Below are 19,259 nucleotides of genomic sequence, written 5' to 3'. Positions count from 1 at the left end.
TCATGAATGCGTCCCCCAGGGACCCCCGCCCTATCCCTGCTCTGGAGCAGTACTGGGGACACTTCTTGTTGTACTGGGTGGCAAACAAATCAACTTGGGGAAACCCCCATGTACGAAATACATGCCGTAGCAGGTCGGAGCAGATCTGCCATTCGTGCATGAGTGCGAAGTGCCTGCTCAGCTGATCTGCCTTCACATTGTGAGCACCCGGCAAGTACGAGGCTTTCAACGTTATGTTGTTGGCAATGCACCAGTTCCACAATTGGACTGCTTCCGCACATAATGCACAGGATCGTGCCCCTCCTTGTCAATTGATGTAGAACATAGTGGAGGTATTGTCGGTATTGATCCCGACTACTTTGCCATGCAGGTAAGCTCGAAAATGTCTGCACGCATTGAACACTGCTCTGAGCTCCAATATGTTTATGTGCAGTGTCTGTTCCGCAGGGGACCATAGCCCTTGTGTCACCTTGCTGCCAACGTGCGCTCCCTATCCTATGTGGGAGGCATCAGTAGTAAGAAAGATAGAAATTTATGGTTGGTGAAAAGGCACCCCCACTAGCAGATTCTTGGGATTTTCCCACCACGCTAGGGATCTGCGCACCTCCGTCGTGGGCGACACTACCCTGTGGATAGTGTGAGATGCCGGTTTGTAAACACTCACCAGCCAATGCTGCAGGCTTCGCATGTGTAACCTGGCATTCTGTACCACAAACGTCGCTGCTGCCATGTGCCCCAACAGCTGCAGGCATGTTAGGACCGGCATCGTGGGGCTGTACATCATGACTTGCACCAGGGAGTTGATGGCACAGAAGCGGGCGTCGGGCAGGTATACTCTTGCTGAGATAGAGTTTATGCGTGCCCCTATGAACTCTATATCTTGTGGGGGTTTGGTCTTTGACTTTGCGAGGTTGATAACTAGGCCTAGCGAAGTAAACATCTTCGCAGTGATGCGTATCATGTGTAAGACCTGTGCCTTTGAGGCCCCTTTCAGCAGACAGTCATCCAGATATGGGAAAATAAACACCCCCTGTCTGCGCAGGTAGGCTGATACCACTGCCAGGGTTTTGGGTGCCGAGGATAGGCCGAACGGAAGAACCCTGTACTGGAAATGTTCCCTGCCGACCGTGAAGCAGAGGAAGCGTCTGTGTGCCGGGTGGATTGTTATATGAAAGTAAGCATCTTGTAAGTCGAGGGCTGCAAACCAGTCTCCATCGTCCAGTGCCGTAAGTATGGAGGCAACTGTGATCATCCGAAAGCGTTGCTTGCGCAAGTAACGGTTGAGGCCACGTAGATCCAAGATCGGCCTCCAGCCTCTTGTTTTCTTCTCTGTTAGGAAGTAGCGTGAATAAAAACCTTTCCCTTGGAATTGTTCCGTCACTCTTTCCACCGCCCCTATGAACATGAGGTGATCTACCTCCTGCTTGAGCCTCGCCTCGTGGGCAGTGTCCCTGAGATGAGGCCTGGCGGGAGGCTTCATCGGTGGAAGTGACTGGAAAGGGATCGTGTAACCCGTGGCTATAATTTCTAGCACCCATTTGTCTGTGGGGATCTTTTGCCATTGGGAGTGGAACAGTTTGAGGCGATGGAACATAAGATGAGAGTGGCATTGAGCGATGGTGTTGACAGTGCAGCCCCCGACATACCCGTCAAACTTGCTGTCTCTGGGCCTACCCCGAGGGTGTACGGCTTTGTTGAGAACGTCGCCTGGGAATCCTGTATTGCTGCTGCTGTTGATGGCGCCCTTGGTCGTAGCCTCGCTGATACTGAGCACGCTGTGGTTGGTAAGCGTAGCATCTCTGCTGAGGATAAAATTTCTTCTTCTTGTATGGGGGAGTATAAATACCCAAGGTCCTAAGTGTGGCCCTCGAGTCTTTGCTGGAGTGGAGGACTCAGTCGGTTGAGTCCGCAAACAGCTTTTGCTTATCAAAGGGAAGATCCACGATCTTCGCCTGCAGGTCCCTGGGGATACCAGATGTCTGGAGCCAGGATTCCCTATGCATTACCACTGCTGCAGCTGTTGAACGTGCCGCTGTGTCCGCCACGTCCAGGGCAATCTGGACTCCCATCCGCGATGCCGCATAGCCCTCTTGGACAATCGCCTTTAACACTGGCTTCTTGTCCTCCGGGAGTGAATCCATGAGGGGAGTGAGTCTAGAGTAACTGTCAAAGTTGTGGTTTGATAGATGTGCCGCGTAATTTGCCACTCTCAATAATAGGGTAGAGGAGGAATATACCTTCCTGCCAAACAGCTCTAGCTTCTTAGCATCTTTATCCAACCCCCCCGACTTGTACTGAGACATCTTCGACCTCTGCTGGGACAATTCGACCACCAAAGAATTGGGCTGCAGGTGACTAAAGAGGAACTCCATGCCCTTGGCTGGGACGAAGTACTTCTTACCCGCTCTCTTGTTTGTAGGTGGAATAGAGGCCGGGGTCTGCCATATATTAGTGGCTGACTCCATAATGGCTTCGTCCAGCAGGATAGCGATTTTAGATGAAGATGTTGGCGGTGCCGCGCAGGTAGCTTCCTCCGGCGCCAATAGGCTCCATGCTGGGTGCTCCTGCACCGTCGTCGCCGCGGGGGCCAGTGCTGCATGCGTCGGCGCCACCGATTCCAGCGCTTGCGGCGCCTTCCGTGCCACCTGTTGTGTAATCGGAGGCTCAGCCTCTGCCACGTGCGTTGCTGCGCTGCCACTTTCATGAGCTCGCGGCTGGGGGCTTTGCGTTCCGCTCATCCTGCCTGCTGGGCCCGCCGGCAAGGATCGAGCCAGGGACAGTTTCCTCCTCTTCTGCACCGAGGGGGTCAAAGAGGCTGCCTTCCTTTTACGCAACCCAGAGGGCCCTTCTGCGTGAGGCTTCTCTGGCGGTTTCGGCTGGAGAGCCTTATCAAAGAAGATCATTTTGAGCCTCATCTCTCTGTCTTTCCTGGCCCTGGCTGTAAGCTTAGCGCAGTGGGAACACTTCTGGGTAACATGCGACTCTCCCAGGCAGCGAATGCATTCACTATGCCCATCGGAGGCCGGCATAGTCTCGCGGCATGACTCACCCTTCTTAAACCCCGAAGAGGCCATCGCGGTGAGTCTTTACTTTTAATAGGGTACTTAGCCACTAATCAGTGCTTTCTAACCCAAAATAACATTCACCGGCCTGCGGTAGGCAGCGGACGGCTTAACTAGCCTTCTTGTCCGCCCCTCTCGCCTTCATTCCTCTTCTTCCTGCTGTCTAATATTCTCTTTCTTTCTCTTCCTTTTTTTTTTTTTTTGATAGTGACAAAAACAAACAAACTACACGTAAAAACAACTATCTTATCTGTCTCTGGCTTTAGCTGGAGTGGATTCCGTCTGCAGCCGATGGCGGTTGAGAAGGAACTGGCGGGGACTGGATCACGCACATGGCCGGGGGCGCACAAGGGAGCGGCGTGCGTCGGCGCATGCGTGATCCAAAAGAAACTGCTAAGAAGAATTCCGATCTGCGGTGCCGGGCGAGCCAGTCACCTATTGTGGAGCACACACGGGGACTACTCGAAGAAGAACGACTCTTTGAGTATGGTCTTTTAATCAGTTGTGCACCCATCTTCTTTTAATTCAATTTAATTTAATCTAGACCATACTTGCCTAGTTCATGAGAATGCTGTGTGGGAACGTGTGAAAAGCATTGGTAATAGGAAGATCTATCATGTCAACCACTTACCCTCTATTCACTAAGTTGTCAAAAAAGGAAATTAAGTTGGCTTAGCACAATTTGTTCTTGATAAATTCATAACTGCTATTCGTTATGTCTATTATAGAGATCAGCGACCTTTTCAAAGCGAGTGCCAAAATCTGACCAAGTGCTGGTAATACATTTTTAAAGTCACTAATAGTTCTACTTATAACAGCTTCATTAATAAACAAAGATGCAGAGCTTTCCCGTTTAGGTGAGAATTGATAGCATTAGCTGGTCTTTTGTTAATCTACAGGTGTTATGGCTTTGAGCAAGCTCCCAGATGCGTGGGGGAGGAGAAAGAAAGGTTACTCACCGTAGTAACAGTGGTTCTTCGAGATGTGTCCCCGTGGGTGCTCCACAATAGGTGTTGGGCTCGCCTGGCGCCGCAGATCGGATCTTCCAAGCAGTTTCTGCCGGACCGCGCATGCGCCGGTGCGCACCGCTCCATTGCGCGCTCCTGGCCACGTGCGCGATCCGGTCCCCGCCAGTTCCTTGACCAACCGCCTCGGATGCTCCTGCAAAACACTAAACAAAGATCCGAAGCGGGGAGGATGGGCGGGTAGTGGAGCACCCACGGGGACACATCTCGAAGAACCACCGTTACTACAGTGAGTAACCTTTCTGTCTTCTTTGAGTGTCCCCGTGGGTGCTCCACAATAGGTGACTACCCAGCAGTAACCCAAGATAGGAGGTGGGTAATCGGATTATGTGCAGCTTGTCCCCGAGAGGACCGCTGTCGAGAGACGGGTATCCTCTTGGAATACCCTGTGAAGGGCATAATGTTTGGCGAAGGTGTCATAGGATGACCAGGTCGCCGCTCTGCAAATGTCTTTTAGCGCAACGCCCTTGAAAAAGGCTGTTGATGCCGCCACCGCCCTAGTGGAATGAGCCCTGGGAGTGGCCAGTAAAGGAGTCTTTTTGAGTTCGTAGCACATTTTTATGCAGGATACGATGTGCTTCGAGATTCTCTGTGAAGAGAGACCTTCTCCTTTCGATTTGGGAGCGAGAGAGACTAGGAGTCTATCCGTTTTCCGGAAGGACTTGGTCCTGTCTATATAGAAGGCTAGCGCCCTCCTCACATCCAGGAGGTGTAGGCACGCCTCTTTGTTAGAGTTATGAGGCTTTGGATAAAACGAGGGTAAAACAATAGGTTCGTTAATGTGAAACTCAGAAGAAACTTTGGGAACCACGGCTGGATGCAGCCGTATGGTTACCGCCTCCTTGGAAAAAACAGTGCAGGGTGGCGTTGCCATAACTGCCGCAAGCTCACTCACCCTGTGAGCTGACGTGACTGCGAGAAGAAAGGTCGTCTTTATCGTAAGGAGGCGGAGGGAAACCGTGGCCAAGGGCTCGAACGGCGGTCCCGTTAGCACATTAAGCACCAGGTCCAAGTTCCACGAAGGTGGAAGCGGTTTCCGAGGGGGGTATAGGTTTACCAACCCTTTGAGGAACCTGGTAACCATGGGATGGGCGAACACCGTGTGTCCTTCCTCCCCGTGTCTGAACGCCGAAATGGCGGCAAGGTGGACCTTTAACGAGGATAGTGAGAGTCCTCCTCTCTTGAGGTCCAGTAAATACTCTAATATCACAGGTATAGGCACCAAAAGGGGGGCTAGCCGTTTGGTAGAACACCATGCCGTGAAGCGAGTCCATTTCTGCTTGTAGGTCTTCCTGGTGGAAGTCCTCCTGCTACTTTCTAGGACTTGCTGCACTTCCTCCGTACATGTGCTCTCTAGGGAGCTGAGCCATGGATTAACCACGCTTGTAGTCGCAGGCCTTGGGGGTGCGGATGCACTATGGACCCCTGGGCTTGCGTGAGCAGATCCGGTGCCACCGGAAGGGGCATCGGTGGACAGTCCGACATGCGCAGGAGTAGGGGGAACCATTGCTGTCGATCCCACGTTGGGACTATCAGGATCATTCCGGCTCCTTCCCTCCTGGCTTTCTGCAAGACTTTGTGGATCAGCACTGTGGGAGGAAAAGCGTAAAGCAGGGGGCCCCTCCACGAGATCGCAAACGCGTCCCCCAGGGACCCCCCGTCCCAGTCCTGCCCTGGAGCAGAATCGTGGGCACTTCTTGTTGCGATGAGTGGCAAACAGGTCTATCTGGGGAAAACCCTACGCATGGAAAATCAGTCGTAGCAGATCGGGACGGATCTGCCACTCGTGCATGAGTGCAAAACGCCTGCTCAGCTGGTCTGCCTTCACATTATGAGTGCCTGGTAAGTACGAGGCTTTCAAGATTATATTGTTGGCGATGCACCAGTTCCATAACCGGACTGCTTCCACACATAAGGCATGGGACCGAGCTCCTCCTTGCCGATTTATATAAAACATGGTGGAGGTATTGTCTGTACTGATCCCGACAACTTTGCCTTGTATGTGGTCTCGAAAGTGTCTGCAGGCGTTGAACACTGCTCTGAGCTCCAGTATATTTATGTGCAGTAACTGCTCCATGGAGGACCACAGCCCTTGAGTCACCTCTTCGCCCATGTGTGCTCCCCACCCTATGAGGGAGGCATCTGTAGTAAGAAAAACCGATATTTGTGGTTGGTGGAAGGGTACCCCTGTTAGCAAGTTCTTGGGGTTTACCCACCATTGCAGGGATTTGCGCACCTCTGCTGTGGGCGACACCACCCTGTGAACGGTGTGTGCCGCCGGTTTGTATACGCTCGCCAGCCAGTGCTGCATGCTGCGCATGTGTAACCTGGCGTTCTGTACTACGAACGTCGCCGCTGCCATGTGGCCCAGCAGCTGTAAGCACATCAGGACCAGCACCGTAGGGCTGAAGGTGATGACCTGCACGAGGGAGCCGATGGCCCGAAAGCGAGTCTCTGGTAGATACACTCTCGCTGTAATAGAATTTATGCGTGCCCCTATGAACTCTATGTCCTGTGTGGGGTCTATCTTTGATTTTGCCAAATTGATAACCAGGCCGAGCGAAGAGAACGTGCCTGCTGTGACGCATATCATGCGTAGTACCTCCTCCTTTGAGGCCCCTTTGAGTAGGCAGTCATCCAGATACGGGAATATAACACCACTGCCAAGGTCTTGGTGAAGACTCTGGGGGCTGAGGAGAGGCCAAACGGTAGGACCTTGTATTGAAAATGTTCTTTGCCTACCATGAACCGGAGGAATCGCCGGTGAGCCGGATGGATATTTATGTGAAAATACGCGTCTTGTAAATCGAGGGCTGCGAACCAATCTCCATCGTCCAGTGCCGTAAGGATGGAGGCGATTGTGATCATCCGAAAGCGTTGCTTGCGCAGGTACCAGTTGAGGCCTCGAAGATCTAAGATGGGCCTCCAGCCTCCTGTCTTTTTCTCCGTGAGGAAGTACCTCGAGTACAACCCTTTTCCTTGCAGTTGCTCCAGCACTCTTTCCACTGCCCCTATGAGCATGAGATGGTCTACCTCCTGCTTGAGCCTCGCTACGTGGGAGGCCTCCTGGAGGTGGGGCCTGGGTGGAGGTCGTAGCGGAGGGAGCGACTGGAAGGGGATGGCGTACCCCGTGGCTATGATCTCCAGCACCCATTTGTCTGTGGTGATCCTTTGCCACTGGTCGTAGAATGGTCGGAGGCGATGGTGGAATAGCTGCTTCGGATGCCCTTGTGCGATGGTCGTGATGGCGCAGCCCTGGATCTGTGTATCAAACTTGTGGCCTTTGGCCCTGCCCCGAGGACGCACGGCTCCATTGGGAACGTCGCCTGGGAGTTCTGTACTGCTGGTGCTGTTGATGTCGCCCTTGCTCGTAACCCCTGTGGTACTGGGGACGCTGTTGCTGGTACTGGTGTCTTTGTTGAGGGTAGTACTTTTTCTTTCTGTATGGAGGGGTATAAATCCCCAGGGTCCTAAGTGTGGCTCTTGAATCTTTACTGGAATTAAGGACCGAGTCAGTTGATTCAGCAAACAGCTTCTGCGAGTCGAAGGGAAGATCAACTATCTTTGCCTGCAGATCCCTCGGTATACCCGAAGTCTGGAGCCAGGACTCCCTTCGCATCACCACTGCCGTAGCTGTGGAGCATGCTGCTGTGTCCGCAACATCCAGGGCGATCTGAACTCCCGTCCTCGAGGCCGCGTAGCCTTCTTGCACGATGGCCTTGAGCACGGGTTTCTTGTCCTCTGGAAGCGAGTCCATGAGGGAGGTTAACCTAGTGTAGTTGTCGAAATTATGGTTCGCTAAATGCGCTGCGTAATTTGCCATTCGCAACAGTAGAGTGGAGGAGGAGTAGACCTTTCTGCCGAACAGCTCTAGCTTCTTGGCATCTTTGTCTGTTCCCCCTGTCTTGAATTGAGATGTCTTTGATCTGTGTTGCGATGACTCCACCACCAAGGAATTTGGTTGTGGGTGGCTGAACAGGAACTCCATGCCCTTCGCCGGCACGAAGTATTTCTTATCCGCTCTCTTGTGGACAGGCGGAATAGTCGCAGGGGTCTGCCATATCATAGTGGCGGACTCCAAGATTGCTTCATCAAGCGGTATTGCTATTTTGGAGGAGGCCGGAGGTCTCCGATTTTTGAGGAGCTTATGGTGTTTCTCTTGCACCTCTGCTGTCTGGATGCCTTGCGTGAAGGCCACCCTGTTAAACAGCTCTTGAAACTGTTTGAAATCGTCCGGAGGATGGACGTGCCCCCGGGGCCGTAGCCTCGTCCGGGGAGGAGAGTGAGGAACCACTAGGGTACGCCTCTCTGGACCCTTCCAGTTCCTGTTGGCAATGGTACATCCTCTCGCTGGAAGCTTGCAAGGGAAAATCTCGGGGTTCCATAACCAGTTCCCCCTGAGATACTTGAGTCTCCGTCCCCGTTCGCGATTGCCCTCGGGGATACGGGACCGTCTGTGGGGATCTTTCCCTGGTAGATTGCCGGTGGTATCTATGCCCCGTGTGATGGGGTGACCATGGCAGCATGGGCACGGTTCTTGGGAAGGTGACCTAGACCACTCCCTTGGTGCATACCCTCTACGTCTGGGGGAGCGAGATCGTCGAGAGATCTGGGACTCTGGAGAGAGCGATTTGTGATAGTATTCCAGCGGCTCAAACCCCAGGAAGGGTGAAGGTGGTCCCAGCCAGGGCGAGGCTGGTTGTAAAAATGGAGACGGGGGCTCCAGGTAGGCTAGGGGGGACCCCTGCCCTCTGGTTGGAATCTGCAGCATAAGCGGAGGGCTGAGAGAGAGCAACTCTGCAGCCCTGTCTGGAGAGGGGCTGCTGTGCCTCGTTTTGTGTGCAGCCTTCCACCTCCCTTGAGGAGGTAGCTCCGCCCCCTGACGTGTAGGGGATCTCGGCCCCGTCCGCGCCGGGCTCGGCATGCTCATGGGCGGTGCCGCACAGGCGGTGTCCTCCGGTGCCTGCAGGCTGCGTGCCTGCGCACTCTGCACTGCCGGTTCCCCGGGGGTCGGTGCCGCTGCTTGCGGTGCCGCCGGTACCGGCGCTTGTTTAGCCGCCGCCCTGCCTGCGGTGCGGGGCGGCTGTTTGATTATCGGAGGCTGAGCCGCCTCCACGTGGCTCTCCGTGCCACCGCCGATCAGCTGTTGCTGCGGCTGGGGGCTGTGCGCTCCTCCCGTCCCGCTCGCTGTTGCTGCCGGCAGGGATCGGACTGGGGAGGCTTTCCTCCGTTTTTGCGCTGATGGGGTGAGGGAAGCGGCTTTCCTTTTATGGGCCCCGGAGGGTCCCCCCTGCTGCGGCCGCTCCGGCACGTCTGGCTGGAGGGCCTTGTCGAAGAGCAGCATTTTAAGCCGCATCTCCCTGTCCTTCCTTGCTCTGGCTGTTAATTTTGCACAGAAGGAGCATTTCTGCGTGACACGGGACTCCCCCAGGCACCTTATGCAGAGACTGTGCCCATCAGACGCTGGCATTGCCTCTCGGCAGGACTCACATTTCTTGAATCCTGAGAAGGACATTGTTGGTGAGTCTTTCAGTTGTTAATGGGTACTTAGCACCTTCTCTGTGCTGTTTTTCCCCCTCTCCGATAGCCTGCCGCGGCAGGAGGGCTAATGGCCCTAGGCTCCTGGCCTCCGGTGCTCCGCTTGATACTAGGACTGGACTGAATGCCATCCCACTTGTCGTTTCTTTTTTTTGAAAATAACAACAACTGGCTAACTTAACAGTAGCCTAAGAACTTGAAAACTTTAAAGAAAAAACAGTTAAAACCATTGTATACGCTAACTTGGCCGTAGCCTAGTCGGATTCCGTCTGTAGCCGACGGCGGTTAAGAGGAACTGGCGGGGACCGGATTGTGCACGTGGCCAGGAGCGCGCAAGGGAGCGGTGCGCACCGGCGCATGCGCGGTCCGGCAGAAACTGCTTGGAAGAGCCGATCTGCGGCGCCGGGCGAGCCCGACACCTATTGTGGAGCACCCATGGGGACACTCGAAGAAGAAGGAGGCCTGAGCTCCCGCCTCATGTGCTGATGAAAATTGCCTCGCATTCCACTCTTGGCACCCATGTCAGGAGTTGCTGATCCCTGGCCTATTATCTTCTAGTTGCTTACAATTTGTTTGCTCAAGAATTTGTTCCAGTATCTTTTTTAAGTCAGAATGAATGATCTACAATTCCCCAGAGCCCTCTTTTTGACCCTTTGTAAAAGACAGGTATTGTGTTTCACCTTCGCCAGTCCTCTGGGATCTCACCCATTCTCCACAAGTCCTCACAAACAACTGCTAACAGTTCTGAGATAGCTTCAGCTAGTTCCTCCGGTGCTCTTGGGTGAAGTTCACCAGGCCCTGCCAACTTGAATACCTCTAACCTATAGAAATATACTTTAACCTGTTCTTTCCCTATTTTGATTTAATGTTCCTTCGCCTTTGTTGTTAATATTTATTATACTATTAATCTTTTTTATGAAGATTAAAGCAAAACAACTCAACCTTCTTGGTGTTGTCTGGCATTAGCTCTCCTTCCATCCTAAATAGAGGGCCTACAATCCTTTGTCCTACACTCTCCTTTTGCTCCTGCTAGGCCTGCTGATGGGGAGGGAGGAGTGGAATGGGGGACAGTTACCCCAGGGCCCAGAGCTCCCAGCTGCTGCCAGTGCTACTGCAGCAGCAACTGGAACCCCAGGCCCTTTAAATAGTTGCCATAGCACTGCACAGTGTGCTCCAGGCAGCACTCAGGGCTGGGGTGGGAGGGTGCACCGCAGTCCAAGAAGCACTGAGCAGTCAGCTTCCCACACAACTTCCACCTGAGGGCCACACCCTGACTAGCTCAGGGACCCAGCAAGGCTGTTGGCCCCACTGGCATCTGGCGTACATACAAAACCGCTGCTTATTTCCTTGTATGTTCCTTCCTAGATGCAACTAATTTCACACCTTAGCCCTTCTGATTTTGTCCCTCCATGCCTGTGCTATTATTATATAGTCAACCTTAGCACTGTGTCCGTATTTCCATTTTTGAAGGCCTCCTTTTCTGAGTTTCATATAATAAAGGAGCTCCTTCCTGATGGCGTGATATGGGCTTCTGACCGTTCGTCCCATCTTTCCTTCACATTTGACTGCCCTTCACCTTTAAGCATTAAGGTGTTTGACTGGGCTTGCCAAATGAAAGGAAAATTGCTTTATGGTTTGGGAAGGGGAGATGGAAATTGGGAAAGGTGAAAGCTGCTGAAAAAGGGGAAGTGAGTCTCTGACTCAGTGTGCTGGGAAAGCAGCGTTCGAAGAAAGGGGCTATGGGTGGGGAGCCTCTATCTTATACAGACCAAGGGTGAGGCAGGATCACCTCTACCCAACTCGATGTGGAAAGGGTAGTGAATGGGAAGAGAAAAAAGCGAAAAGCCCTCTTCATCCATTTTGGTTCCAGGATACAGCAAGAAGCTCGCAGCATGTCTCAGCAGAATGACTTCATTGTACAGCTCAACTCAGCTCCAGGCACAAGCAGGGTAGTGAGTTGGCAGGGAATTCTCCCCAACCCCCGCAGTCCCAGAATACGGGCAAGAGTATGCAAGGCTCAGCAGCAAAGCCCCAGGAATAAGTCATACAGGAGTGAGGGTGGGGGTTGGGAGGTGAGGGAAGAAGGAGAAAGCCTTCCACCCGCTCTAGTCAGCATGGCTCCTGGCAGACACACAGGTGAAGAAAAGGGAGGACTGATTTTTACTTTTCCCTGGTTCAGGTGGGGTGGGGCAAGGCAGGCATAGCCCAGGGAATTCACAAAGGGAAGGGATCCACAGTCTGTCTCCAGACAAGGAGAAAAGGGAGGGGGAGTTTGGCTCAGTCCCTTGGCAGCTATGCTGTCCATGGAGGTTTCTGTCCGGCAGGAGACAACAAAGGGGTTTTGCTTCTCCCTCTCAGTAAAATCAGACCCTGAACGGGGCAGATGGAGCGCAGTCATTTTGGTTGGAAGGGCTGGATACCAAGGAAATGGGCAAGGGGCTGGAAAAGCCTATGACAGTCACTGATCACCAATGGCAGCCAAATAGATATGAGCAAGAGTGGGGTCCGAGGGCAAGTCAAGTCAAGAGCAGGATCCCCACAACTAGGGTGTGGGCCTTTGGAAGCCTGGGACAGTGCTTATGATTACCCAGGGCAGCCTACCAAATTAGTGGTGGGGGAGGGGGGCAGCAGGCTCAAGGTGAAGCAGTCATCCAACCACGTAAGCTGGCTGTGTTTCATGATGGTGCAGTCAGCCAAGATTTCACACACGTTATCAGAGTTAGTGTGTCTGAGGTTGTTTCCGCAGTTTTGTTGGCTTCAAGGTATAGATAGGGTTTTTCCCAGACCTAACACATTCCATTGAGGTGATTGCAGGAGATTCCACTGCTGATATTACAGGAGAGGAGGGAAACACTCAGGGCAGGGGTGAATTAAATCAACAACTGATGAAGATTCACAATTGCAGGGGTATTTGGATCTCCTTTGGGGAGTGACTAAAAGAGGTAGCTCATGCCACAGACTACACCATGTGGCTGGGATGGGAACTGCAGGCACTAGTGGGTCCCCTGGGGGTTTACCCAAAAAATATCACTACTCATGATTCAAGTGTAGGGCAGATGTCGAGTGCAGCTACTCCATAAGAAAGGTATACAGTGACTGGATAAATGGCTTGGAAAAGGACTTAAAAAGAGGTGTTCATTAAAGTAATATACAGGGGTGGCTGGAGAGTCCTATGATTGGTACAGCAGGGAGCCAACCCTCTCCCACCCCCCGCCATTCTGTCAGCCCATTTTTACCCTCCTACAGGGCAGGGGGGAGGGGAGGTAAGATTTCAATAATGGGTTTGCTGGAAGGACCAGGTCAAAAAAAAAAAAGGGATCAGGTGGAAGCCCACCCCCCAAATATGGTAAGGTACTGGCAATGGATTAGCTGGGACAGGGGAAGAAAAGAGGTGGGGCTAGTAACCCCCCCCCCCAGTAATTACAGAATAAACCTGGGGTTTACCTGCACTGTACACTGTTACCACCCCAGTCCCAAACATCTAGTAATAAAATTATGGGCTGATTAAATCCATGTCAGTGTCTCCTGTCCTTCTCTCAACACAGCCAGACAAAGGATAGTTCACTGTTGCTTCTTGGATATTTTCTCTTTGAAAAGTTGCTGTGTAACACTATAATCCAACCATCTGTTCCCCATGGAATAAACTGAGATAATTCATGCCAGGTCTGATAAGCTTAAGACTTGTTTTGGAAACCAGATCCTTATTTCAGTGAGCTGGTTCCTGTGTATTAAATTTTCAGTTATTGAGTCAAAAATGTAATATAAAGAAATCAGAAGTGTGTTTAATGTCCCTTCTTACATGTAGAATCTGACCCCTGAGTAAAATCACACACACTGAGTATTTGGCATTTATTGACAAGAGTTTAAGCATTTCCCTGACGTACTATCTACTCCCTGTAGGTCTGGAAAATTCTTGTGACATTCCTTTTGGCTCGATACTGGAATTTACATGAATTCTTATTCTCAGGTATTTTGTTGTTTAGGCAAATATTAAGCAAATCCTCACTGTTTGTTTAATGTATGCCCAAACAAATCAACTTTCCATCATCGAAGAGGGATGTACAGTGCTTCACGCTGGAATTTAAGACAGTACAAGACCACTTTCTATTTTGTGAGATGCAAGGGAAAGACCTTCAAAAGCATGCATGGAAGTTAGGCAACCCACTTCATTTAACTTGTTGGACACTTAATTGACATTTGGACTTTTAAAAATCTCACCATTCCTGTCAAGTTAGAATATCACAGAACAGCATTTCTAGAACAATGCAAATTACAGTTATTGTTATGAGTAAGAAACAAGAAAAAAAGTACTTACGGTTGTGCCCCAATTTCTCGAAGATGATAAAAGAGCTGAGGGAGATGGGTTTGAAGAAGTGTCTCAAAGAGCAAACAGAGTGACACAATGCCCTAGCAAAAAAACAACACCAAGCCCTGAACACATTTTCATTATTACACGCATACTGAATTGTGAGACTACAACATAAGAAAATATTCAAATTTAAATATTAATATATTTTAATTAAAACATTAAGAGAAACAGTTAATACATCAATGACACACAACTCGAGTAACATGAGCAAACCAGATACCTTCAAACTCTAAGGCCCTGATCCTACAAGTTCTTCCACTCCCAAGTAACTTTTATCTTTGCGTAGTCACATTCAGCTCCAAGTTATTCATGTGTAAGGTTAAGGTCTAAAGTCCAGATTTTTTTTATAAGTACATAGGCACCAAAAGAAACAGATAGGTGCTTAAGCAGGATTTTCAAAAGCACCTAAGTGACTATGTCCCATTGATTTCAGTCGTAGTTGGGTGACTAGATACTTTTGAAAATCTCATTTAGGCACTTATCTGCATTTTCGGTGTTTAAATATTTTTAAAAATTCTGTGTCCAAGTGTGTGTCTACACTAGCACCCCCCTCCTTTAGAAAGGGGGATGCTAGTGAGACACTTCAGGATATGCTAATGAGGCGCTGCAATGAACATGCAGTGCCTTAATAGCATAATGACGGCTGCAGCACTTCGAAAGTGCCGCCTTCAATCGTGCGCAGCTTATCTACACAGCGTCCTTTGCAAAATGACCCTGCACACTTTGAAATCTCCTTACTCCTATTACGTGTGAGGGCCTTTCGAAAAGGAGCACTTTCCAAGTATATGTAGATTCATTGCAGCGCCTCATTACCATATCATGAAGTGTCTCATTAACATCCCCCTTTTGAAAGGGGGGTGCTCGTGTAGACATAGCCCAAGTCGATGAAAGGCCCAGTAGTACACAACCTACGTTGTCTTTTATTATGATAAAATAAATAAATAAATAAATTCCAGTTACTCTGAACAAGGACAAAGATGAAAACAGGCCTTTTGCATTACCTTTTATAATTTAAAAAAAAAAAAAAGGATAAATGTGATTATTACAAACCAGGAAAAGTTAAGTGATCTCAACTGTGGGATAACATTTAAAGATTTTCTCCATTTAAAAAATTCCTATTAAAAAACTGATGGAACCTAGGATACATTCCCTGAGTACCATGCTGCTAATGTCCAAAAACATAGGCCTAACCCAAGAAATATTACTACCAGGCAGAATACCTACCACTGTGATATGTTTGTTTAACCATCGGTGTCACTATTTACAGTACTAAGGTTTTTAACCAAATAGTCCACCATCTGTAGCAAAATGGGCTCTTATTGGTCCTCATATTTTAATTTTATTTTCATTGTATAATCTTCTGTGCTATTCACATAATTCACAGTAAACTGTTACATAATTGGAAATATATTGCTCTTTACATCTATGGATGGAAACACTCTGCCAGGTTTTAACAGTTTCTCTATCTTACATAGAGCAAGAACAATTCTGAGAAATTTCAAAATTGTATACTCAGCTAAACGAATACAATGTTATTTTAAATAAAAGCATTTTATCAAAATGCAATTAACAACCGGTTTCTAGGTGATAGAGAAAAGAAAAATGTTATATTTTATTATTAGTTAATACTAAAAATATCCTAAACAAATGGTAAGGCAGTTAAAATTCTAAAAATTAACTTGTATTTGTAGAGGCAACTTTGCATACACAAACATTTTCACTTGCAAGTGACAGAAATTCCATCGCTTGCATATGATGGTGCTTTAAAAAGTGCATTCAAGCACATTTATACATGATTATGCATGAGTAAAAAAGAGGCTAAGTTGAGACTCCTTTAAAAAACTGCCTGGGATGATTAAACCCATAAACTATAGTGCTTAATTCTTATAAGATTCTTTACAGAGACATCCAGTGCAATTCTACCACACAGCAATTCAAAGTACATGGATATCAATCTTCTAGCACCTCTCTTTCACACATGCCTAACTGGCCTGACTCAGGAAGACACTTGCCTTAAACATATGCTTACGTGCTGTTCTAAATTGAGGCCTACGTTATATAAAAGCCTCGGCTCCCCTTACACCTGACAGCATGACCACTGTACTATTAAGTATCTCTTTGCCATAGAATGTTACCATTATTGAGGTATAAACTACAGGATTTCAAATAAACTTATTTTATGTCACCTACTTCATATTAGATATGTTGTTACTTCAACCTTGCATGACATTTTTATCATAAGGGAACATAATCAGTCATATACACTTAAGAAAATAAAATCACGTAACTATGCATTACTGTTCCATAACAAATAGAAATACAGAGTGATTGAGTCTTATTTCCTAATGAACTTACAGAAGGATGAGAAGAGATGGCATGGAGTCTGAAGAAAAAACGCACATACATCTCACGGAATATCTGATACAATTTGGAAGGCTCATGGTACAGAAAACAAAGTGGAGCAACTGAAATGATAAGAGTTTAATTGACTCAATGCTGTAAATTGCTAAAATAGTTCAGTGAACACATGCATAAAGTCTGAGAAAAAACAATCCGATAATATCTTCAGACTAACACATTTTTAAATTATTACTCAATTATGTATTCAGGTTATATTAATTTTTAATATTAGATCCTATAATTAAAATAAATGACAAGCAAAGATGACTTTGATGGTCCATGTTACAACCCTACAGATTTCAGGAGGCAGAATGAACGGGATCCTGCCTATTATGTAAATCTGGCCTTGCATGAGAACCAAAAATATGATTTGAGGGCAGATGGTCCAGTGCTAGCTTGAGACTAAGGAAACGAGGTTCAATTTTGTAGTCTGCCATAGACTTACTGTATACGATAGACAATTTACTTGGCCTCAACCGGACTCAGTTTCCTATCTGTAAAATAGCACCACCTCCCTATCTTAGAGGGATGCTGTGAGGGCAAATACATGAAAGACAGTAAGGTACTCAGATATTACAGTAATGAAGACCATATCAGTACTATCAGTTAAAGGATACATGGACTCTGGCTTACTCATTCAAAGATCTAGATGAAAATTTATATTTACTAGGTAACCATTATGAGGTCCTTTGAATACTAGCTGACCCCAAAAAAGAGATATCCAAGGAAACTAAACTGACTGGTAACAGAGGAAGCCGTGCTAGTCTATACACTATCAAAACAAAAAGCAGTGAAGTAGCACTTTAAAGACTAGCAAAATGGTTTATTAGGTGAGCTTTCATGGGACAGACCCACTTCTTCAGACCATAGCCAGACCAGAACAGACTCAATATTTAAGGCTTTTGGTTCTTTGTGCCTTAAATACTGAGTCTGTTCTGGTCTGGCCATGGTCTGAAGAAGTTGGTCTGTCCCACAAAAGCTCACCTGATAAACCATTTTGCTAGTCTTTAAAGTGCTACTTCACTGCTTTTTGTTTTAAACTGACTGGATATTTAAAAGGTTATTTCAACTGTAAGCATTAAGGCTGTGGCTACACTAACCCCTGCCTTTTGGAAGGGGTATGCTAATGAGCCACTTTGGCAGATGCTAATGAGGCGCTGCCATAAATATGCAGTGTCTCATTAGCATAAAGGTGGCCGCACATGTTTCAAACGTGCCCCTTTCAGAACACACACTGCCTGTATAGACAGGGGCCTTTCAAAAAGACCCCAATTTCAAAAGCCCCTTCTTCCTATTTGGTTTTGGAAAGACTGGGCTTTCGAAGTCCAGAGGTTCCTTTCAAAAGGCCCGTCTACATGGGCGGTTCGAAAGTGGCACTTTTGAAACGCACGCGGCTGCCGTTATGCTAATGCTAATATTCACAGCAGTGCCTCATTAGCATCTGCTGAAGTGGCTCATTAGCATGCCCCTTCCAAAAGGCAGGGGCTAGCATAGCCATGGCCTAGGTCTTTTTAAAAGCCAGTTTTAAAAGCAAAGCTCAGGTCACGTAGAAAAAGGGAAGGAACCCCGGTTGTGATGTCAGCACTGTCAACAGTGAGGACTTTAGGAGGTGCTTCTGACCAAGCAGTTGAGTACATAGCAGAGCAGATTCTCTATGACAACTTGGGTTCAAACTGGATTCCATACTCAAGTGACGCTCAATCTTTTGAAGCTCAGAGAATAATGATTAAATCTGTATTGTTAATGGTTGGGAAAGCAAATTACTACGCAGGAGTAGTAACTCTTCAAGTTCTCTCCATTATGACATTACAGGTATTTATGCTGTTCATAACAGAAAAACAGGTGACTTACAAGAAAGATCAGAAACTTAACTAACTAAACAAAACTCTCTTATCTGAGGCAGGACCAGTTCCAATTACAGGCTGAACCTCCCAAAACTGGCAGTCTTGTAGCAACATCTGTGGTTACTTGACCAGAGACCCCACATTGGGAGATCAGTAAGGGGAGCCGGGCTGCCTTGGGCAAGGGAGACCAGCAGGGCTCGCGTCCCTGGTTAGAGCCAGACTCCACAGGGCAGGGGCTGCATCAGGCACTATCAGGGCCAGGACCACACCAGCAGCCTGGCCAGGGCTGCGCCATGCGCCTGCAGGGCCAGGGCTGTGCCAACAGCCAAGGCGGAATCAGAGCCGGCCTCGGGGCTGGGGCCATGCTGGCAGCTCAACGGTGAGAGCTGGCACCTGTGGGGCTGGGGCAGTGCGGGCCACCCCAGCCAGGACTGAAGCTGGGCTCTGATGGGTAAGCTATGCAGGGGGCTCTGGGGCCACGCCAGCAGCCCAGTCAGGACAGAGCTGGCACCCACTTGGATGGAGCTGGAACCATGGCTGGGGTCAGGACCACGTCCAGCAGTTTGGCTGAGGCTGGAATCAAGGTGGTTGGGCCAGTGTCAGCCCAGCAGGGGCCCAGGCCCGGGCCGGAGGTACGAGGGCCCCAAGGATGGAGGGGGTGCGTGCGTGTGTGCGTGCGTGCACGCGTGCGCAGACTGAGTGGATGGAGCAGGGGACCTCCCTTTGTCCAGCAAATTCCTTTGTCAAGGACCAGTCAGGTCCTGAGAGTGCCAGATGAAGGAGATGCAACCTGTAATACATTTGCACCAGCTGCCTTGTCAGTTCTGAGTGCTAATGAATTTTTCACAAAATACAAATTCAGTTATTTCTGGAATTCTTGTTGGCATAAAGACAGATTTGTTAATCTCAACTTTTTTTTTTTTTTAAATCACGTGATCTGGATTTCCAGAGAACACATACTAGCACAGTAATGGGAGATAGCCCTAAGCACCCAATATTAACTAGTTGCTAAAATTTTGTT

General features: G+C 48.9%; 1 protein-coding gene across 6 annotated transcripts in view; it reads right to left on the bottom strand.

Annotated features, from left to right (window-relative positions):
* The window catches only part of TBC1D19 (TBC1 domain family member 19), a 108,535-nt gene that overhangs the window by 24,303 nt on the left and 64,973 nt on the right, over nucleotides 1-19,259 (bottom strand). For all 6 annotated transcript variants that reach the window (XR_012645240.1, XM_074991774.1, XM_074991775.1 and 3 more), the window contains 2 exons: nucleotides 16,350-16,459; nucleotides 13,941-14,032 (listed from right to left, as the gene is read on the bottom strand). Coding sequence is in view for 5 of the 6 variants with exons in the window: in XM_074991774.1 (XP_074847875.1) it covers nucleotides 13,941-14,032; nucleotides 16,350-16,459 (202 nt within the window). In the remaining variant the exon portion in view is untranslated. The remainder of the gene's footprint in view (nucleotides 1-13,940; nucleotides 14,033-16,349; nucleotides 16,460-19,259) is intronic.

Source organism: Carettochelys insculpta, chromosome 4 (assembly GCF_033958435.1).
Source record: "Carettochelys insculpta isolate YL-2023 chromosome 4, ASM3395843v1, whole genome shotgun sequence".
NCBI lineage: Eukaryota > Metazoa > Chordata > Testudines > Carettochelyidae > Carettochelys > Carettochelys insculpta.
This window is presented reverse-complemented; position numbering and strand designations above follow the sequence as displayed.